Genomic DNA, 24,197 nt, shown 5'->3' on the forward strand with positions numbered 1-24,197 from the left:
GAAAAGATACCAGAAGGATAACTGAGAAAGCTGTTTGCCATTTTCAGCTCTGGGCATTCCATGGATTTCCCATGAGAAGGGTGTGTTATAAAATACTTATGACTCAGAGAAACTATAGAACTATCAAGACTTTTAAAGACAACAATTGACTTAGCTGATTCCCTTGAAAATGTTGACATCCCTAGGAGTCACTAGACTTGAAAGCTGCTATTAGGCAAAAATTGGTTCTGTTGATAGTCAGAAAGTTTGGAACGGAAGGAAGTATATTGCAGTTAGCCAAATTCAAGAATGCTTTTCTTTTCCAGGTATTCTATCAAAAATAAAAAGGTTGCCATCTTACATTCACAATCAAGTGAAAGTTATATCCAATAATAATTTGTGTGTATGTGTGTGAGAGTGACATTTTAAGAGGGTCTACTGACATTCAAAGTTTTCTCCCTGTCAAGTAAGTATGTTAGTTGGTTGACTGTGATTTTTCAGCAAGACTTATCACTAGTGTTCCCTCTAAGCTGAGTTAGTGTGAGCTAGCTCACAGTTTTTTAGCCTCCAGCTCACAGATTTTTGTCTTAGCTTAGGAAGGATGGCTCCAGAGCAAACTAATTTATGCAGTAGCCAAATTGCTCACTCACAACTTTAATGCCAGTAGCTCACAAGGTAGAATTGTTGCTCACAGGACTCCACAGCTTATGTTAGGCTGTTGACAAGAAAACAGAACACCCTTCAGGGCATCTGAACAATGTACACCTTTAGCAAAATTAAATCACAAAATGTTTTACTCCATTGTAGTACCACTAAAATAAATGAAATTACTTAAATATAGATAATCTCAGGATTGCAGGACAATAATTGATGTAGAATATTAACAAATATATATGTCCGGGGTCAACCCTGGACTCCCCCACCTTCCCTGGCCACATCACAGAAGATGCACCTGGGTCAGCCAGGGATAAAGAGGGTGAGCCACATATCAAGGAGATGGGCAGCATGGGTGGCCTCTGGGCTGTCCCGCCCTCCCTGACTGTGCCACAGGGGATGCACCTGGGTTGGGTGGGATAGAAAGAGGGTGAGCCAGCATATTAGTGCAGCAGGCTGCCCTACCCTTCCTGACTGCCCCCATGTCAGCTGGGGAGAAAGAGCCCTAGGGCCAATCCCCTCCTCAACACAGCAGTGGGAGCTTGTGGCCCCAGGATCAGTGTCATCACACTGCAGGGGGACCAGCCAGCACTGCAGGGGAGGTGTTGCATGCCATGCATGGCTTTAAATTGTCGGGACACTCGGGTTTTGTTAAGTCCCTTCAGCTCTTGCAGCGACAATTCTGGTGGCTGCAAATGCAGAAGGATTTATCGTCGTTTGTCAAATCCTGCCAAATCTGTGCCATGAGTAAACCCCGGCCGGGGAAAACCCCGGGTTATTGCACCCTCATCCAACTCCGAACCGGCCCTGGGAGGTGATTTCCATGGACTTTATCACGGATCTCCCACCCAGCAAGTCAATGACTGTCATTTGGGTGGCAGTGGATTTGTTTTCCAAACAGGCACACTTCATTCCGTTTGCCTCTCTGCCTACGGCAAAAGCACTAGCCAAAGCTTTTCTTTTCCACGTGGTCCGACTGCACATGCTCCCAGCCAAGGTGGTGTCCGACAGAGGGACCCAATTCATTTCCCAGTTTTGGGGGGAGCTGATGAAATTAATGGGGGTGGAACGGGCCTGAGCAGTGCCTATCACCCAGAGACTGATGGCCAGATGGAGAGGGTCAATCAAACCTTGGAGCAATATCTCCATTGCTTCACCAATTATCAACAAGACGATTGGGTGGATCTGCTGCCCCTGGCTGAATTCTGTTATAACAACACTTGCCATTCCTCAACCGGACTGTCCCCGTTTAAGGCTTTGTATGGCTACGATAGCCCACCTGTCCCCTTCCTGGAGGGGAACAATGACTTGGGGCCGGGGGATGCAGCTCAATGGTGTCAACGATTAAAGGAGTCATGGCCGCTCCTTTGCAAGACTTTCAATATGGCCAAGGAGGCATACAAGACTCAGACTGACAAGAGAAGGGTGGAGGGATGGGCTCTGAAGCCTGGGGACTCTGTGTATGTGTCTACAAAAAACATTAAGATCTTAAGACCTAGCAGGAAGCTAGGTTGGAAATATCTTGGTCCCTTCAAGGTGAAAAGGGTGATCAATGATGTGGCCATGGATTTGGATCTACCTAAAAACTTGAGAAACCTTCATTCTGTATTTCATTTCAGCCTCCTGAAACGGGATTCTGGGTCAAGTCCCTGGCATCCGTTGCAGTCGGTACCCCCTCCTATCTCGATTGAGGGCGAGAAACATTATGAGATCTCTAAAATTTTGGACTCTAAGATTAAACGTGGAAAATTGTTGTATTTGGTTGAATGGCTGGACTTTGGTCCCCAGCACCTCGAGTGGGGACCAAAGTGGAAGCAGGGGATATTCAGGGATATTCGGGCCCCTTGGTTGTTATGGAAGTTCCATAGCAACTTCCCGGACAAACCAGGAGATCGCCCAGAATGACCGGGAGACCTCCCGGAGTGGACGGGAGAAGCTGGTTTTTGAGAGGGCAGAATGTCAGCTATGCTGTCATAAGGGTTGGGGGGGGGCTAGCTTGCCAGGACAACTGCTCAGCAATTTGAGTGCCCACAAGTTCTTGTACTGTGAGAAAGGGAGAAAAGTACTTCTTTCTCAACCTGCTCTATCCCTTGCATATTCTTATAAGCCTCTATCATGTCACCTGTCAGTTGTCGTTTCTCCAAGGTAACGATCCCCATAGGGATCCTTCTTCATAGGGAAAGCGTTCCAACCCTTTTATCATTCTAGTTGTCCTTTTCTGTACTTTTTCTAATGCTATAATATCCTTTCTGAGGTGTGCTGACCAGAATTGCACAGTCGCACACCGTTTCAACATTTTCAGTGAGTTATGTACTATGACTCCAAGATCTCTCTCTTGGTCAATTTCCGCCAGTTCCAATAGTTAGGACTTTAGGAGGTAAGGAATTTATCAGGCTGAAACATCTGTGTTTATGTTCCCTTGCTTTCTCCCATGAAATACAAGCAAAGCATTTGCCTGCACAACCAGTCATGCTGACAACAAACAGCTAGAATAGATCTTAGCAAAGAGCACTCCAGTTTCTGAAGAATGATAGCTATTCTCAAACCAGTGAATGGTCATTGGTAGAAACCTGTTCACAAAAATTCCAGTCAGGGAATAGTTTGGAGTACAAGCATGCATTCTGTTTGAATGGCAAACCTCTCAAGTACATATCTGCTGATTTACTCTCTCCTGTTGTTGCTATATTTGGATATGATTTTGATTTAGTTAATTTCTGAATACTATCTGATTGTAAAAACATTCTGAATTCCTGAAATTCACTAATTTAAATATAATTTGAAGTCTTCGATTATTCTTTGATTATATCACTTGAAAGAGAACTCAAGAACTCAAGAACTCAAGACTCAAAGCATATTACACAGTATAAATCAATACAGTCAACGGGATGGGATACTGAATAAGCCATGCAATGGTATTAGGATTTCAGAAAACTGAAACCAAGCAGAAATCTGAAACAGGGCTGAAACTAAGCATAAGTTTTTAAATGATATGTTAAACTATGCAGAAATTAATATATTGTCAAAGGCTTTCACGGTCGAAGTTCATTAGCTGCTGTAGATTTTCCGGACTACTCCATTAGCATGTTCATAGAACTCCTACAAGATAATGACTCAGCCCTACACCACCTTCCTGAGTAGATATAAATTACCTGCCTACCCTTTTTCTTCTCACCTTGACACAGAGAGTACTCTATCTTTCTGTGTTATACCTCTGAGGATGCCAGTCACAGCTACTGGCGAAACGTCAGGTCCTACAATGCCACGACCACGGCTATACAACCCAGAAAATCTACAGCAGTTTATGTAGAAATTACATAGTAGAATTGTGCACACAGCAACAGATAGTACATATTATACACAATAGCATAGTCCCATGTTCTATTACATATGTGTATATATCTATTTATAGTCTTTACTGTTTTTGCAACCAGAGTCAGTATCTTTCTGAATTATAGTACAATCCTATTACCTTTGTAAACATGCCCTCCTGAATAATTCAGTTTTGCACAGTTTGCTGAATGCAAGGAAGTGGAAGCCTTCCTAAAATTAGGCAGGCCATTCCATAAAGTGGGAGCCACTACAATAAATACACATGTATGGGCAGTTGCTGGTCTTGCTCTTTTGTAGGGTGGAACCTGCAGAAGGCCCCGCTCAGATGAGTGAAGCTGTCATGGCAGAGCCTAGCGGGAGAAGTGGTCCTGCAAATATGAGGCTCTGGGTCCACAGAGGGCTTTATATTTAATAGCCAATACCTGTTTTTAGTAGCTGGGCAGCCAATGGAGGGACTGCAGAATGGGAGTAATGTGCATGCTCCACCTTTGTTGCTTTTTTTGCCATCAAGTCACAGCTGATTTATGGCAACCCCATAGGGTTATCAAGGCAAGAGACATTTGGTGATAGTTTGCCATTGCCTGCCTCCACCTCACAACCTTGATATTACTTGGTGGACCCCCATCCAAATACTAGCCAGGATCAACCCTGCTTAGCTTCTGAGATCTGACAAGATGAGGCTAGCCTGGGCTATCCAGGTCAGGGCATGGTCCACCCAGTTCCTGATAATAGGTAAACTGTGACATTCTGCACCGACTGGATTCTCTGAGTTGACTTAATCAGTAAAAACAAAAAGGAAAAGAAACTAAAAACTCATTGGTTGTTTTTGCTGTAGCACATTAATATAGCTATCTTCCTGGAATATTTTATACTAATCAGTGTTTCTTTCCTTCCCTGATGATCAGAAAATGGACCTCGCCTTTTTGTGGAAGCAGAACAAACTAAACTCTTCTCACAACGGGGTGGCAATGTCACACTGCCATGTAAATTTTACCGTGACCATGCATCATCTGACTCAGGATCCCATAAAATTCGGGTCAAGTGGACCAAACTCACCTCAGATTACCTCAAAGAAGTGGATGTTTATGTTGAAATGGGATACCACAAAAAGAGCTATGGAAATTACCAGGGAAGAGTCTTCCTGCGAAAAAGCACAGAAAATGATGCCTCTCTTGTAATCAATAATATAATGCTGGAGGATTATGGGAAATACAAATGTGAGGTGATTGAAGGATTAGAAGATGACACAGCTGTTGTCTCTCTAGATTTACAAGGTAAGCAATTTATGGCAATACAGAAACCAACTAATATAATTAATACATGGGGAAATGGAAAATTGTTTTGATATGTTGTCATTCTTCAGACAGCTTACAATTCTACTCTTATCACATAGTAATTCAAGGAACATTATTGCAGTTTTTAAAAATAGTTTGTATCTATGTTGTAGCAGCTCAACGAGAGTTGAAGCTTTCCACCTTCATTTGCTGAATTATTATAATTAGAGTTTTATAGATAATTTCATCACATCCACCTGAAATAGTCTACAACAAAGTTGGTGCCCCAAATTTCTTTGTCTTTCTATTGCTTCTGGTTCACATGGCTGTAGTTCTGTTTGGTTTCGTTTTTCCTCCTGGATAAATCTAGATTTGAATTAGCTTTCCAAGAAACCTTTTTTTCTTTAGAATTGATGTGACATGATGGTGAATGTTTCCGTTTAGTCTGGAAATATGAATTCTCTTTAAGAAAATAGAAGCTACAAGAAAACAAAAGGCAGCTGCAAGTTATTTGTAAGTGCGCAGTTATGGCACAATTTGCTTTTTTATTTCATCCAACCTTGCGTCAATCACAGTTCTCTCAGAACTCTCTTAGTCCCACCTACCTCATAGATTGTCTGTTCTGGGGAGAGGAAGGGAAGGTGATTGTAAGCTGCTCCGAGACTCCTTTGGGTAGGGAACAGTGGGGTATAACCAATTCTTCTTCTCCTTCTTCTTCTTAATAAACCAATAAAGCAATATACAATTTGTCTATGAATGAAGTGAGGATTTTTCTCACTGTTTGTATGAAATTCAGCAGCTGCATTACACTAACAGCTTTCAGTTAGGTCCTCAAACTTGCACAAGGTGTTTCAGGGGTATGGGTAACTCAAAAATATATCACAGTAACCAGTCACATAACTAAAGAAATATCTGAGTGCAAATAAGTGAAGGATGCATTCAAAACCTGGACCATTCATTCTTGTCTTGTATATAATATTGAATTTTACTTAATTTTATGTAAAATTCAATATGTTATTCTAAAAAACAAAAGACATTGGTCCATATATCACCATCATGCTTATGGGTAATTCAGTTTCTACTATCCTGATTTCCAGGGTTCCTCTGAGTTAATAACTTCATATAAACTGAACCAAGGTGTTTAGAAATAATGTAGTAAAAGCAGGGGACCCTCAAGGACTTGGGGAGGGGATATCATTTTTCCTTCTTCAACTGTTTCCTCTTTCATTCCCTTCCCTGAAAGCTCTCATACATTCTCCCCTTTTCATGCTTCCTTTTCTCCTTCCCACCCACAAGCCAACCTACCTTATTGTGCCCTCCCCTTCAGCTTTCCCTCCTTCCCTGCCCCTGGCGGCCTTTTCCCAGGACAACACTGTCCAACTTATGCAGTGCTAATTACTGGGGCAGGCTCAGTTGCACAGTGGAAAACCTGCAAGGACTTGCAGGGGGTACCTCACTTTCCTTGTCACCCCCTTCCACACTATTTCATCCTGACAGCCCCCATAGCTTCCCCTTTCCCTTCAGTCTTCTTTCCTTCCCATCCAACCAATTCTACGTACCTTTTATCTGCCCCTATCTTCAGCTATATTTATTATTTATGTACTTCATATAGACCTTACCTTTTTTTCTAATGGGGACCCAAAGCAATTTACATCATTTTCCTCTCTTCCATTTTATCCTCACAACAGTTCAGTCTCAGTTTCTACAAATGGACCTTGAGCTTATTTGGAGGTTCTAGCAGGGGAGCGCAGCTATCGTATACCCTTGACCGAAGAACGGTACACTCCTTCTATTTGGGATGGTTGTTCTCTTCAACCGAGCAGGTAGCTTCAGGAGGGACGCACATAGAGTGGTGAGGGAGGTAGGGGACACCTGCCTAGGCAGCCAGATCAGCTGAATCAACCCTAGCTATAAATGGGGTGACAGATGTCACAGCCAGATCGCCCTCACAACAACTCTGTGAAGGTCTACCGGCGGAAATATATCTAGTTTTTGAAGAACAGATTAGTCTGCCTTTTAAAGATTTACTTCAAAAAATAGGTCATACAGGGAATAAGCCCAGCTCTTGATATCAGGCACTGATCACGCTGATCCATAAACCGGATACGGAGGGAAGAGATATTAAGAACTATAGACCAATATCTTTACTGAATGTAGACTACAAAATATTTGCAAACATTTTAGCGGCTAGAATGAAAAAAGTCTTAATGAAAATAATACACCAAGACCAAGCAGGATTTCTACCCAAACGACAAATTAAAAATAATATACAGACAATCACAAATGTGTTAGAGTTCTTTGAAGCACATCCAGAAAAACAGCTGGCCTTAATGTTTTTGGATGCTGAAAAGGCTTTTGATAATTTATCCTGGAAGTTTTTACTGCATAAATTAGCAATATGGGACTGTGGACAGAAATTTTTGACAATGGTCTCTGCAGTAAATAAGACACAAAATGCTAGAATTATAATAGAGATCTTTCCTCAAATCTTGAGATACAAAAAGGGATAAGGCAGGGCTGTCCACTATCCCCATTACTTTATATATTTGCTCTAGAATCGCTCAGTGATGCAGTAAGAAATAATGTGCTGATACATGGTCTAAAGACACGAAGAGAGGAATTTAAACTACTGGCTTTTGCAGACGATCTGGTCTTTATATTAGAAAATCCAACAGAATCTTTACCACATTTACTTAACTTAATACATGAATATAGAAAGGTTGCTGGTTTAAGAATCAATACAAAAAAGACAAAAATCATAACAAAACATTGCTCAAATGACCAGACAAGGATGATAAAGGATATATCAGAGATGGCAATTGTAAAAACAGTTAAATATTTGGGAATAATAATATCTAACAGGAATAGTTCATTAATAGAAAATAATTACTATAAATTAGTGAATGAACTTAAGAAGGATCTGTTACGATGGAAAGATATAAAATTGTCGCTGATGGGTAGAACAGCTACTATAAAAATGAATGTTCTTCCAAGGTTCCTGTTCCTGGTGCAAAATATATCTATATAGAGCTTGAAAAAATAACAAGGCAATCTATCTGGTATCCTAAAAGAGCTAGAATAAAATGGAAAGTCCTACAAGAGAGGAAAGAAAGGGGTGGATTTGGTCTTTCTAATTGGTATTTGTACTATCAGGCTGCTGCCCTAGATTGGATAAAAGAGTGGATTATGTTGGGAAATGTAAGATTGTTAAATCTAGAGGGTCATGATTTAAGCATGGGTTGGCATGCGTATATGTGGTACGGGAAGGATAAAGTACATTCTAATTTTAGGCAACATGTGATAAGGGGGGGCCTAATAAAGATTTGGAATGATATTAAAGATAAATATTATATAAAAACTCCGAGATGGGTATCCCTCTTAGAAGCATTTATAAAACCTCCCCTTACTACTGAACATGACAGAGAAACTCATTAAGGTTTATTGGATAAGGATAATAAACTGAAATTCAAGGAGAGACTTTGGGATACTCTTAACATTAAATTTACTTGGTGGGAAACCTTACAACTTCAGCCTAGATATGCCAAAAATGCAGTTGTGGGATTCTATATTGCTAAAACCCAACTAGACAAGATCTGGCTATCGACAAGTGACAAGATGATACAGAAGCTTTATAGGTTTCTTTTGGAAGAATATATGCAGGATGAAATAATTAAAATAACCATGAACTCCTGGATGAGAGACATTGGCCACTCTATAGAAATAGATAAATGGCTGAAAATGTGGGAAACAGTCAGATATATGAGCTCTATAAATTATAAAGAAAATATTTTAAAAATGTTTCATAGATGGTACTGGACACCAGATAGATTAGCTAAGTGTCATAAATCTGTTTCCAATAACTGCTGGAAATGCAAAGGAAATGTGGGAACGTTTTTCCACTTGTGGTGACATTGTAGCAAGGTTCATAACTATGGGTTAAAGGTATAAAAAATAATATCAGAAATAATGGAACAAAATATTTTTTTAACACCCAAAATGGCTTTGTTAAATATAATCCCGGATAAGTTTGTACAAAAAGATGTCTATCTGTTGATCTATGTATTGGCAACTGCCAGGATATTGTTGGCTAAGTTTTGGAAACTAGAAAAAAACCCGACAAGGGAGGAAATAAGGATAAAACTGTTTGAACTGATACAAATGGACAAACTAAATTTGATGTTACAAGGGAAAGACGAATGTATTCATACAATTAGGTGGGCAAGAGTGTATAAATGGATAAATAACTCTTGGAAAATGTAGACTCAAATGCATATGATCTACCATATGTAATACTGGATAAAACTGATAAATAAAGCTTTAAAAAATAACAACAACTCTGTGAAGTAGGTTAGGCTGAAAGCATGTGACCATCCCAAAGTCCATGGCAGAATGGTGATTTGAACCCAGGTCCCCCAGATCCTAGACTGAAACTTTAGCTGCTAAACCACACTGGCTTTTTTGTGGTAGCTACAGTTGAATAGTGGCAAGCAGCTGGGCGGGGATAAGTCATGGAACTTGCATGGTATTAGGGTTGCCAGGTCCTTCCAAGTCCCCAGTGGGGGACATTGGAGGGCATTCCAATGGGGCAGAGAGAGCCCCAAAGTGATGATGTCACACAGAAGTGATGTCATCACATTGGGGACTGGCGCCTGTGCTCCAAGCCATTAATTCCAAAGCATTTAATTGATCCCTTTAAAAACTTTCAGGAAGAAGCAGAGGGGCATGCATGTGCACTCCAAGCCACAAATTCATGGCCTGGATTACAGACGCGTGCTGCCTCCAACTTCTTCCCCAGAGCATTTAAAGGATCCCTTTAAATGCTTTGGGGAAGAAGCGGGGGGGGCATGCATGCACTCCAAGCAACAAATTCATGGCTTGGAGTACACACATCCATGGGGGACCCTGCTTCTTCTCAAAAGCATTTAAAGAAATCCTTTAAATGCTTTGGGGAAGAAGCAGGGTGGCTGTCGGCAATTGGGTTTGGGGTAGGGCTTTCCCCACCAGCCAGCTGGCTAGTGGCAGATTGGAGCCTCCCAAACCAGGGGATCCCCTGCCGGGACCTGGGCGATGGCAGTCCTTCATGGTATCAAGTCACCTGGTAGTAGCTGCCAGGCCTGGCCCTGATGAATCCTCCCTCAAAGGCTCAAGGAGCCCTGGAAAGGGCACTCCCCATTCCCCTGCCTTTTACTGACAGAAACCAAAGCTTCAACTGGCAGTTCTGTTGTGTTTGCACAACAAAAGCCACATAAGGTATTGTTTTCTTAAACAACAGGTGCTTCTTTTATTGTTTTGGTGGGTTTTAACCCATCCCCTGTATATATTTTTTAAGATTTCAGATTTTTCTGCAAACCTGAGGCTTGTGTGTCTTGTCTCTTCATGTCTACAGTCTCTGGATTTAACCAGCCACTGATTTGGCCATATTGAGATTTAATACACTGATGATAAAACTTTAAAATAAATTATATCAGAGCAACAATACTCTGCTTTATTCATCACCACCAAATCAAATGTTTTCAGTGAAAAGCAAAAGGATATTGAAAAAGATTACATATTTTGTAGAATCTAGTTAAAGACACCACCCTACAAACTTCTTCTGGTAGGGCATTCCAGAGAAATGGGGCAACAACAGAAAATGTGTGAGATTGCATAAGTGCAAACTGAATATGGTGGTGGGATGGCACAACAAGGAACCTCACTTGGGAGAACCTCAACTGCTTGATAAAAGAAAATTTGTTTCTTCAGCTGTGAGGGTCCCAGATCATGATAACCATTATCTTGAAGTGAGTGCAAGAACAGACAGAAAGTCAGTGAAGTTGTTCTGGTAATATGTACTTAACATCTGATACTGTTCAACAAGTGTCCAACTTTATTTTGTACTAACTGGAATTTTCATGATATCTTCAATGGCACATTAAAGTAATCTAGCCTTGAGGTTACTGAAGCATCTATTGGTCTGGATAGTCTAAAAGAAAGATAATTTATAATCAGGTGAATATGATAGAAATTTCTTTAAGAAATATACCAGATCCTCTTCAACAAAACAAGTTGGGCACCCTCAATTTCTTAACTTGATTAGATAATGTTAACCTTACTCCTCCAGCTAGCACATAACTATGACTTCCAGAACCATGGCTCTCCAAGCTACCATCTAGATTCAGTTACTACTATATACAGGCCCATAGCCATGGAAGGGGGTATTTGGGGGCAATGCCCCCCACAGATGAGTGCCGCCCCTGTGTGTGTGGGGAAAACAAAAAAAAATTAAAATGTAAGATGTGCATGAGGTTTCCAAAATGACCCTGGGCATAGTCAGGGAGGCTTCAGTCTCATTTTCTTTTTTCCATGCCAAAAAAAAAGTTTTTTTAAATAAAAAATAAAATTGCAAAAAATAAAATAAAATTGCAAAATGCAAAAGAGAGAGAGAGTTGGAGACCCACCCACCCACCCCCAGCTTACACAGAAAAGCAGCTAGGAATTGAGTATCTCCAGTCAAAACAACTAGGGAACTCGAGGAAGACTAGATGTTGCAGCGGAGCTGGAGCTTCTGCTTCTGTTGCTGCCAGAGAAGCAGCAGGCATGGCCAGGGCACCCCCTGGATCTCCCCATGCCTCACCAATCAAAATTTTCTGGCTATGCCCCTGACTGTATGCTCTTTGTATAATTTCCAATGGATGCAGATAAGTCAGGGACAGAGCTTACTGCCGACATCTGAAAATAGCTGCTTTGACAACATGTTCATTCAGTGTACATAAGAACATAGATCATAAGAGCTGCCCTGCTGAATCAGTCCAGTGGTCCATCTAGTCTAACATTCTGCTTTATACAGTGGAGAACCAGTTGTCTTAAAGGGCCTATAAGGATACAAAGGCTAAAACTTCCCCTTGATGTTACCTCCCATTCTGTTCCAAGATTTACTGCCTCTGATCATAGAAGTTAGTAACCATTGATTGAATATCATCCATGAGCATCAATATGTACATCAATATGCATGAGCTAGCTACTGGATGTTTTAGTTTATTGGTCCCAGGCTACAAAACTGGAAGTGTACATTCAGGCATTCATACAAACTCATGTATAACATGAATGTATTGTTCATTACATAATGTGTGAAAAGTGGTAGAGTTCCATAGGTCATGTATTTGTTAAGGTCCCACAGGTTTATGAAGAGACTAGGAATAAGGCCCATTGTGGAAATAAATACAATGAACTCTAGAAAGAGGTTCTGGGTGGGTGCCCTGGCCTTGGGCACTCAATGCCAATCTGCTGTGGTGACCTCAGCAGGGTATAATGACAGAGAGCTTACCATTTTCTCCAGGGGAACTGATCTCTGCCATCTGAAGAACAGTTGTAATTCTGAGTGATCTCCAGCCCTCCCCTGGAGACTGGCAACAATGGTTCCCCAGGAGGAAATGTCTGGTTTGGAGGGTGGAGTCTATGGCTTTGTACCTGTCTGAGGTCCCACCCCTCCTCAAACCCCACTCTCTCCAGGCTCCACCTCTCAAATCTCCAGGAATTTCCCAACCCAGAGGTAGCAACCCTATTTCTTTCCCAGCGAACCATCAACGTACCGTTATCTGTGGTATCACAACTGAACTCCAGGCAACAGAACTCTCCCCCCTGGAGAAAATAACTGCTTTAGAGGGTGGTATTCTATTCAGCTGAGGCCTCTCCCCCTCCCCAAACTCTGGCTTCTGTAGACTCCACCACAGAATATTCAGGAATTTCCCAACCTGGAGCTGGCAACCCTAATCAGGACTGGCCCAAGGAGTTATTTGGAGCAGGAGCGTGAGGGAACGCAGCTCCGGGAGTCGGTGCCAGCCCCCGCCACACGGGGGGGGAGAGAAATGGCAACGTCAGGATGATGGTCTAGCACTTCCTCCCAGCCCCTCCCACGTTGCCCCCCACCAACTCAGCTGCCCGCCCACTGGAGTGCAGACTCTCACTGGGCCTATTTCAATGAGCACCACACCAGCTGCCCCCTGGGTGCCCTCTTCACCGGTGTGGGGGTGGCACTGTGCACCCTCGTCTGTGGCCTGTCGCTCCTGGGTTTTGGTGCCACCTCCAGTACTGCCCAGGCACCTAGTAGGGAGGGACCTTGCAGTGCCCCCTTTGAAGCGGAAAGGAAAGCATCTCCTTCCCCAAAAAGCCATTTTTGCTTTCCCTTCCCAAACCCTCATGATGCAGGCATACCTCGCTGGCGTCAGGGCTGTTTTGCTGCCTGAGTCCTTCCCGGGGCACTGAGGGCGCAGCGAGGCTCTGGCGATGAGCGCCATCAAGGGGCTCCTCCTCCTGCTGCTGGGTGGAGTCATCACCCCTCTGCTGGGCCTGGTCGGGGACAGGTCGGGTCATGGTGAGTGAGCAGGGGGGCACTGAGGGGCTCCGCTTCTGTGGCAGGCCAGGGGGGGTTAGGAGGGGGCTGGGGTGCCTCGCCAGCCAAAGCTCTTTGCATGTCGCCTGGCTCTCCTTGGAGCAAGGCTCTTCCTCTTCCTCGACTGCAGCTCTTGGCTGATGGCCACACGCCCCCTTCCCCCCACCTGTGCCTGGGGTCTCCCTTCTGCCTTCCACCACCTGCTTTCCCACACACACACACCTTTCCTTCATGATCTACATGGGATCATGAGGGTAGATCCTGAAGGCGGTGTGTGTGAACCCTTGCTGGCACAATCCTATACAGCTTGATTCTACTAGTCCTGATCCAGCTGAGAAGACCTCGACGGAGTCCCCTTCCTTTAGGTAGCATCTCAATTTCCAAGCTTTATGCAGAGAACCCAATCAGGGCACCTCTGTCTGCACCTCCTGATTAGACAATGCTCCTTCCAACTGCAGAGTCTTTACTCCCCCTGCTCTTTCTGCCGGTCCCAAATATCTCTCTCTCTCTCTCTCTCTCTCTCTCTCTCTCTCTCTCTCTCTGCCAGGAGCAGCATGGGAGCTATTTAGGGATGCAGCTAGATGGAGAAGCTGATATCCCTTCTGTCCATAGAACCCTCCAATGGATCCATGCCACTTTTCTCCTTTTTCTTTCATTTTCTTTAGTGAACACCCATCCTAATAAACAGTTCTGAAAAGCTCAACAGCTTTAGAACAACTGGATATGAATTTAAAGGTTTTACAACCATGTGTGTTTATTTTACTTTCCCTAATAGATTTACATGGGTACCAGACCTAACAGTGGGGGAGGGAGCCATAGCTCCGTGGTAGAGCATCTGCTCTGCATGCAGAAGGTCTGAGGTTCAATACCAAATATCTTCCACACACACAAAAAGAATCAGGCATTAGGTGATGTGAAAGATGTCTACCTGAGACCCTGGAAAGCCACTGTTCCTCAGAGCAGACAATACCGACTTTGGTAGACCAACCCTCTGACTCAGTACAAGGTGGCTCCATGTATTGGCAGCACTGCACATGCAGAAGTGGGCTTTAGGACATGAAAGCTTAAACTGGGATAAAAGTTCATAAATCTTTCAGACTCTTGTTAATTTTACAGCCCTAACAACAGCCCTTGGAGGTAGATCATTGTGTTTGTCTCCTCTAGCATACAACTCCCTTTAAACTACAGAGAAAGGAGCTAATGCAAGCAGTATCCTCTGTCCCAGAGCTATTCACCTGCAGTGAATCTAGTCCAAGCCTTTTGGTTTGTCAGGATAAAGATACTGCAACTGATAGCTTGTTCTCACAATTTTAAAAAAAGAAGAAATAAATTAGCAATTTCAAATTTTGTGTTTTTCATTCTTCCTAAAATGCATTTATGTTTGAAAATTGGTGGTCTCATGGGGGGGAGGGGGGCACCAGAAGGTAGTTTCGCCTAGTGTACAAAAAAAAACCCTGGCACCGGCCCTGGTTGTCCTGGGCTAGCGTGTGTGTGTGTGAGTAAGAGAGAGAGAGAGAGTGAGCAAGGGGGAATGGGGGGAGGGAGGGGGAAGTATCTCTTCCCGTGCTCCCTCCCACCCGATTATCATGAGCCAGGGACATTCCAGAACGATCTAATAAGAAATAGGATGGGGTTGGGGGGGATGCCCTTCACTTTATGCTGCCTGGGACCTCCTTGCACACCAGTGCCCTGACCACCAACTAGGCTTTGTGCTTTTGAAGCAGTTTTTCTCCAGATAGGCTCGCCAGCTCTGAGTTGGGAAATACCTGGAGATTTTTAGGGTGGAGCCTCAGCAGTGGATGTTGCCTTCTGACACACTTCTGGTGATGTCAGGGGATGTGGCATATGCAAATAAGTTATGCTAATGAGTTATGGTAATGAGCTCCTGCACCTCTTTTTCTATGAAATGACCCCTGACTGGCCCCAATGAGTTCCCCACAAAGGCCTGGAAAGCACCTCCTGTCTTTGCCTTTTTACTGACAGAACCAAGCATGGTTGCCTAGCAACAGCCACTGAGGGAAAAGTTAGTTCCACAGGGGCCAAGCAGGAGAAGGGTTTTTGTCAGGAGAGACAGCAATTTATTCTGTGAGAGAAGAGTGTCCAGGTTGGCAGTGGGCAGCGGAGAGGAGCAGACCCAGCCCCCAGCCAATGGCATGCAAGTACTCTTGAGTGGCGGTTGATGGGCCAATGGCTGATGGAGCACACTGCATAGCCAATGGGAGAGCTGGAAATAGCCAATATGTAAGGGAATTATATATATATATAGGATGAGAAGATTTTGCATAAACTTGTAACAAGAACAATTATGATTATGATAGGAAGAGAGAAAATTGTTACCCTCACTCCCTAGTTATAACTAGGATATCATACATAATAGGAGATTGAGTGATTCTGAATGAGTTCAGTATATTTTTTTTTCAGACTTACAGTAACACATCAGCTGGAAAAATTCTTATTAGGGTAGATATCTGTGCCAGAGAAAGACGGTTACCCTATGGTAGAGCGTACAGCGAGTCCTACTGTATCCCATGTTGACTCTGGCTACAAGAAGTCTGACTCTTAATGTTTAGACTATTACCAAAGGAAGCCAATTTCTTTACTCTTGCTAAAGCTAGCCTCTTTTTTCCATGGAGGTGGATGGTACAGGAAATTTAAGTTTCTCTGTAAATACAGAGAGGTTACTCTTAACACTTCTAATTGACTACAGTATTAACTCAGCAGCTCTAATACTCTTTACAAGTGTCACAGTAAATATCCTAAGCTTGATAATCAAAAAGACATTGTCAGCTTGAAAGTTTCATCTCTTTAGTCAAAGCATATTGATTTTGATCCCAAAATACATAGGATACAGAAGTATCTGAGCAGAAGATGGAGGTTCTTTTTATTGGGAGATGATAGACACCTCACATCTCTAAGGTGATAAAAAGAAATCCATCTTTATTCCTTAATTTTCTCTTACTAGTACACAGGGGTAAAGCAAAACAGTGCAGTGCATAGAGCTGGTAAAATGAGCCTTGAGGTGAAATAAATTTTATGACTATCCTCTTTTGGCTGGAACTTCCAAGCTAAAGAGCAGTGTTCTTCAGTTTTTGGATTTTGGCAGAGATTTAGAAGGGACACATGAATATTTAAGAGCCTAATTCTTGGCTGAGAAGTCCAATGTTCATTACATAATGAAACACAAATAGGAATGCCAGCCTCCAGGTGGAACCTGGGGATCCCCCAGAATTACAGCTCATCTCCAGACTACAGAGATCTGTTCCCCTGGAGAAAACGGATGCTTTGGAGAATGGCCTCTATCACATTGTAGCCCACTGAGGTTCCTGTTCTCCCCAGGCACTACCCTGCAATTTCTAGGAATTTCCTAACCTGGATCTGGCAACCCTATCCCTTGCCTGTGGCCAGGGGGGACCTGGCAGATGTTTGATATTGCTCTTCACTGCAAAGCACTTAAACTTATAAAAACAATAGAGAAAGTCTGATCACTAACCTTCATTTAGGTCACCACTAGTTGAGGTACTGAATTTAACAAATCTCTTGCACAATATAACAGCTTTTTTTAAGTACCCATAGGTACACTTTTATTATTTTTCATATTATACACATACCTACATACATACAACATATAAACAAACAACCACTTACATACATAAGACATACAAAGAGATCAGTATATTTTCTTATTACTCTATTACCATAATTAAAATTTTCTTACTCAATGAGATTAATAATACCAAAAATTTCATTACTTTAAAACTATGCATTTCTATTATACCAGTCATACAGTTTTTTCCACGTCTTTTGAAATGTTGGTCTGTTGTCCCTCTCATCAACGATGACAGTTTGTCATTTTCAGCTGTCTCCGACAGTTTATTCACATATTCTTGCTTCTTTGGTGCTTCCATTTGTTTCCAATATTTTGCATATAATATTCTTGCTGCCATAGATAGATGTACTATCAAATATCTATCATCTTTATCAAAATCCTTTGGAAGTATGTTTAGTAGTAATATTTCCGGCAGAAATGGTATTTTAGATCTCAATATCTCTTGCATTATCTCATGGATCAATCTCCAGTATCTCTTTGTTACATCGCAAAGCCACCATATATGATAAAAAGTACCTATCTTATTTTTACATTTCCAATATTTATCTGAACAATTTTCATTCTGTTTAGCAAGTTTATCTGGTGTAATATACCATCTATAAAACATCTTACACATATTTTTATATGATACTGCCTTAGTCATTTTAATGTTTTTAGACCATATCTGGTCCCATTCTCTCCACGTAATATTATGACCTACGTTTTGGGCCCATAGAATCATATTTTGCTTAACTGTTTCATCTATCAGCAGATCCTCCAACAAAATTTTACAGATTTTCTTTATCAGTTTATCATCCGCAAATACAAGAGTTTTTTTCTAATTCAGTTAGTTTGTCATTAAAACCAGTCTTTTTATCTTTATTATAGATTGATTCTAATTGTGTTTTATTCCACCAAGACAAGTGTTCTGGTAATTTCAAGCAATCTTTCTCATCCAAAATATCTTGATATCTAAATAGCGCTTCACCTATAAAGACATTTGGCAAGGTAAATGCTTCCAATGGTACTATGAGTCTCAATTTTTTAATATAAAACCTTCTATAAATTGGGTCCCATACTTTTAATAAAGCCGCTCTTAGCCAGTGCTGCTTAAAATATTTCTGTGTTGTGGCTTTCTCATTCCATAAACATGCATTCCATCCTAAAGCTAAGTCGTGGCCTTCAAGTTTCAGTAGCCTTCTGTCTTCCAAAGTAATCCATTCCTTTAGCCAGACTAATGCTGCAGCCTTATAATATAATAGCCAATTTGGAACTCCAAATCCACCTTTCTCTTTAACTTCTTGCATAATTTTAAGTCTTATTCATACTCGCTTCCCTTGCCAGATAAATTTGGATGTTGATCTAGCTCTTTAAAAAAAATTTGGTTTTGTAAAATGGGGATTGTTTGAAAAAGAAACATCCATCTGGGTAATATATTCATTTTTATTATTGCAGTTCTTCCCATCATGGATAATTGTAAATTTTTCCAACCTTCTAAGTATTGTTTAGTTTTTTCCCATAATACTTTATAGTTGTCTTCAAAAAGAGAACTACACTTGTTAGCAATTGTAATCCCAAGGTATTTTACCTTGTCAACAATTTGAAATCCAGAAGCTTGATATAGATTTTCTCTTTGTTTCACGAAGACTTGGAGATGAGGGTTTGCGCACTGCTCTTGGGCAAATAGCCTCCCTAATTACAGCACATTTGCTTATAGTTTCACTTAATTTAAGCTATAGAATTTTAATAGAACCCATTGCATTAAGGCCCTAGAACAAATATTACAGTTTGAACTGCTTTAGTTGATTGTACTACAACTGATTCATCAGCCTCAGATGATGACTTGGAGGTGAAATGTGCATAACAGATCAAAAACTAGAGACCAAACTTTCATATTCCCTCAGATTGTACTTTATATCATATACAGTACTTTCCACTAAAAAGTTTTTACATGTAAGTCGTTGATTGATGTGTTTACACTTGTGAATAACTGCTTAGCCTTTAGTAATTGCTAGTATAAACTGAGTCCTAAAAAGCAGAATCTGAAATTTTCCATGGATCTAGTAGCTGAAGTCTCCTAAAATGGGCTTTTACTGAACATTAGCTAATCTTGTAATTCCCGCAAAGTGCTCAAAAATAGTTTACATTGTGTGTGTTACTTTCTCCAAATACCTGATTACGTACTTGAGAGAGCCTAGAGACAGGCAAAAAGTTCATTTAACTGACAGACAACTGGATTTCTTGTCTTCTGACCTTATCCATATATAGATAACCAATGATGATCTAGTCTGTGCACAGCAGTGGAGCGTCATGCCCATGGTTGCCTCATCCCCTGCTGGTGGCCGGGGGGATGGGACTGTCAACTTGGGTTGCCCGCTCTGGGTTGGAAAATACCTGGAGACTTTGGGGCTGGATCCAGGAGAGGGCGGGGTTTGGGTAGGGGAAGGGCTTCAGCATGATACAATGCCATACAGTCCACCCTTCAAAGCAGCCATTTTCTCCAGGGGAGCTGATCTCTGTCAGCTGGAGATCAGTTGTAAAAGTGGAAGATTTGCACGCCTCACCTGGAGGCCGGCAAGCCTACTGGTAACCCTAATCCTTTCCCCTCTGTCAAGACACCACACACTCAAGGTCACAGTTGTGCAAGACTCTACACATATGTGTGATCAGGGCTTTCTTTTTTTTCTTTTCTTTTTTTAAGAGGTGCCGGACCTCTCAAGAGGGAAATGAAGTTTTCAATTTGTATACCGAAAACTCATGAACTTTTAAACACTTTTAAAAGAATTTTATCAAAGAGGTTCCAGACCTCTATCCCAGCATGTTCCCCCAGAAAAAAAGCCCTGCATGTGATCCATGTTCTTCATTTTTGTTTATGGAGCCCACATGTCTATGTATATTAGTCTCTGCTAAGATGAGACCTCAAATACAGGAATTTCATGTGCATAAAAGAAATTGCAATAGCATGTATGGTCCTGATCTTTACCATAACAAGCTGATTGTACCTATATTGGTTGCCTGCTCAGGACACTTGTCATATTGCTATACCATGTGGCCTGAGTTCATGATGAAGTGGTATTTCCATCCTTGTGATCTCTTCTGTCTTGGGTTGATCCCACCTCTGTCTCTCTGAGCTGTTCCTTCTACTCTTTCTCAGCTTCAGCAGCACCGTTAAAAATTATGTAGTAGTTTTGGAGCTTGTTATCCCTAGCAGATGGTACAATGCAACCCAACGCAGGTTACGGTGCTTGAACTTGTCAAAACTGGGATGGTATAATACTGTTTTTTAAAAAAATAAATAAATAAAAATAAATCTCTGCAACATTTTTCATTTTATCAGGAGCACATGCAGTTTTCTTCCCAGTCATTGTCAGAAAGGTCTGTTGTGTTTCTTTCTCCTCTGTTGTAGTAGTAGTATTTGTGAATTGCTTTCCTATTCAGAATATAAAAAAACAGCAAAATCAAAAAAAATGAAGTGCAATGAGAATGATACATTGTAACTCAATAGCAACAGTAATATAAAAAAAATAGCAAACAAAAATGAACCAATGTTCATTTTAAATGTGGTCATTCCAATGTGGTATAAGCAGAGGTCATTTCGGGGGGATCGCGGGGGATCGCAGTTCCCCTGGATGAGGTACGGGGGCGGGGCACATAACGAAGCCCCGCCCCCTGCTTCCGGCTGCCCACTTCCGGCCCTCATTCAGCCAGGAGGAGGCAGGAGAAGAGGGAGGGTAAGTTGCTTCCTCCCTGACTCTCCCCACCCCTGCCTGCCTGGGGTCAGGGAGGGCCTTCGCGGGGCTTCCTTGCACTCCCGCCAGCCTTGCAGGTCCACTGCCGGGCCCCTCATGGGGCTCGGCAGTGGACCTGCAAGGCCGGCCGCGGCAGCCGGGACCGTTGGGGGCGGGGTGTGTGGCCTTATGACACACTCCCGGTGATGTCAGGGGGTGTGGCCTTATGACACACTTCCAGTGATGTCAGGGGGTGTGGTATATGCTAATGAGTTATGCTAATGAGTTCCCCTAGCTCTTTTTCTACGAAATGACCCCTGGGTATAAGCATTAATCTGAGGTGATTTCAGGAGGGAGTAAAAATGTCATAGGCAAGACTGCCTCCAGTTCTCTAATCATTTTTCTCAACAATTTCTAATTTTCTACAATGTAGACTGAAACCAAAGAAACGAAGGCCTTTTTTATTTTCTCTCCCCCTCCCTGAAACTATTTTCCAGGTGAAAATTGAAACCAATCAAGTTGCTTTGAATCTCTCTGTTTTCAGCAGTTTTGTTTGAAGCAAAGTTAGGTGTGATTTTAAATAGGGGGCGGGGGGATCCAGTGGTGCAAGGACTTCTTTGTCAAGGTTTCTCTCTCACCCCAGTCCAGGGATGGGAGTTAAACCGAGCATTCAGCAACAATTAAACAAACCCCAGGAGAATGTCTGTACACTCTCCAGGCTTTATCAGTAGTCACTGCCACCAGGATCTCTCACAAAAGGTCCCCACCAAAGATCAGGAGCAGAGATCCCAACTCCTGCCTGGTTTATAGGACTTAACAGCTTTACCAGCTCTGTACCAGGGCTCCAAACAATTAATTAACACAGTGGTAGCCTCCATAGGCAAACGGCTTAGACACAAGGTTCAGTCCTAGAAATCAGGTTGCAACAGAGGAAACAAGTCCAAATAATATTGATTATATATTATCTTTATTCAGTGCAAAAGCATGCATATAACATGAGACTAGCAAAAGGTAAGAAAAAAAATTATATCTATAGCTTGTTCAGCTCTAACTACACAATATAAGTATTCCATCGTTACCAGGCTTTTAGAGGTATCAGATGATTCAGTGTGCAAATAGTCCAAGGTCTCACCAGGGAATCTTGAAAAGGAACCCCATGGTGCTGTGGGTAGCTAAGTCCAGCTTGGCTGCCTAGTAGTAAGACGCCATGTTAACAGCACAGTTGACAAGCAAGCAGCCCATCCAAAAAGAACGTCCAGAGAGGAACTTCTCGTTTCCCATATGGCTTATTGCAACTATACCCCTTCCGTCACCACCAGGTATGGCCATTACCCAATCGTGAGAGAGTGGGGAGGCGTGTCCAATCTCTGGTTACCATGCGTTTCCAGGCAAGGTATATTTTGATTGGCTAGGAGTTGGGCATCCTGTCTGTAGTTCAGTTACTCCAACTCCAGCCTCTTCAAGTGTCTATGTGTCATGTCAGGGAATGCTTTTGATGTGCTAATGTTCTGGGCATAGCTCTTTCCCATTTTTGGGAAGGCCCCTGCATGTCTCTTTGCCCCAGCAAAGGTGTCAAATGTCTGGTATATAGATATGAGGCCTGGCATATTTGGTAGGCCATCTGCTCAAGTGACAAAAGTCACACAGAAGTGTCACCAGCTAAGGCCATCTGGCCCAGGCAGGAAGAATTCAGAAAAGACTTTTTCTGTACATTCTTCCTGCAGAGCACTACAGTCTTGGCACCCTATTATGAAAGCCAGAAATGCAACTTGGAGAGAGAGGACCTCCAGGAGCAGGATTTCAGAGATCATTTCATGTTGGGGAATCTGGATCCAGCCAAATATATGTTATGGGGTCAGGTCTTACCAGGGGACTTTTGGGGCTGGAGCGCATCGGAGCACTGCTCTGGCAGCCCAGGAGCTGGTGCAAATGGTGGTGGCGGCAAGCCCCACCCCAAGCTCCCTGTGTTGAAGCGCTGGGGCTGAAGGGAGGCACAGAGAACCCTGCAGCCGGGTTCCTGGGCCCGCGCCAAAGCGCTGCGGCTCAGGGAAGACCTGGAGAGCCCTGGCGCCGAAGCAGTAAGTAAGGGATCCACGGGGTGGGGGTGGCAGGGGCTTGATGGGGGGGTGGGAGAGCCTCCCTCCCTCCATCCATCTCTTTGCCATCTTTCCCTCCTTGCCTTTTCTTTCCCTCCTTTCCTTTCTCTCTTTCCTTCTCTCTTTTCCTCCTTTCCTTCTCTCTTTCATTCCCTCCTTTCCTTCTCTCCTTTTCCTCTTTCCCTTTCCCTCCTTTCCTTCTCTTCTCCTTTCCTTTTCTTTCTCTCCTTTTCTTTCTCTCTTTTTCTTCTCTTCCTTCCTCTTTTCCTCCTTCTTTCCTTCTCTCTTTCATTCCTTCCTTTCCTTCTCCTTTCCTTTCATTTTCTTTCCCTTCTTCTTCCCTTCTCTCTCTTTCTTTCTAACGGAGACGCCCAGTGGAATAGGACATGCTCGAGCGACAAATTCCGGTGCTCTTGGGGAGGGGGGAGTTTAGCGGTGGGCCTAGGCAGTGGGATGAGGGAAGGTCACGGAGAACTGGAAGAGCTCGGTGCCCTTCCAGCCTTCGGCCCATCCCAAGGGTGGCTGGCAGTGGGGTCAAGAGTGTTCCCCCTCCGTCATTGATGTTGTGTAACGACAGGTCCATTAAGAACAAAGTCACAGTCATACGAGACTTTGTGACGGAACATCAGGCGGACCTGGTGTGCGTGACCAAGACCTGGGTGAGAGAAGGAGAGGCCCTGAATCTCACCCAGTTAGCCCAACCGGGCTACTCGGTCCTTCACCAATCACGGAAGAGGGGACGGGGGGGAGTTGCTATTCTCATTCGGGAGGCTTACTCTTTCAGGGCACTCCCGTCTGTAGAGATCGAGGGCCTAGAGTGTGTCGGCCTGCTGCTGGGGGCTGAGGAGAGTTTGGCGATTTGGCTGGTGTACCGACCGCCTAATGCACCGGCCAATAGCCTGCCGTCCCTGCTGGAGGCCGTATCAGGCTGGGCGTTGGATCACCCTATGGTGGCACTGGGACTCTCACAGTGTGTATCGGCCCCTATGCATCAGGCCGGTCACATGCTCGATTTGATCTTTGCAGCGGGTGTGGAGGTGGCCCGGATCACTGCTGAAGCAGTGCCATGGTCGGACCATCTGGCCCTGAAGGCCCGTCTGAGCATTCCACCTTAACCCTGTATAGGCGGCAGGCGTATTTTTGCTCGCCCGCGGAGCTTGATGGACCCGGAGCGGTTCCAGA

The 24,197-nt window shown here is 43.1% G+C and overlaps 1 protein-coding gene across 2 annotated transcripts in view; it reads left to right on the top strand.

Annotated features, from left to right (window-relative positions):
• The window catches only part of HAPLN1 (hyaluronan and proteoglycan link protein 1), a 53,320-nt gene that overhangs the window by 19,854 nt on the left and 9,269 nt on the right, over positions 1–24,197 (top strand). For both annotated transcript variants that reach the window (XM_015405829.1, XM_015405827.1), the window contains one exon: positions 4,869–5,237. In XM_015405829.1, coding sequence (XP_015261315.1) covers positions 4,869–5,237 — 369 coding nt within the window. The remainder of the gene's footprint in view (positions 1–4,868; positions 5,238–24,197) is intronic.

This window comes from Gekko japonicus, unplaced genomic scaffold (genome assembly GCF_001447785.1).
Source record: "Gekko japonicus isolate JY-2015 unplaced genomic scaffold, Gekko_japonicus_V1.1 scaffold172, whole genome shotgun sequence".
NCBI classification, from domain to species: domain Eukaryota; kingdom Metazoa; phylum Chordata; class Lepidosauria; order Squamata; family Gekkonidae; genus Gekko; species Gekko japonicus.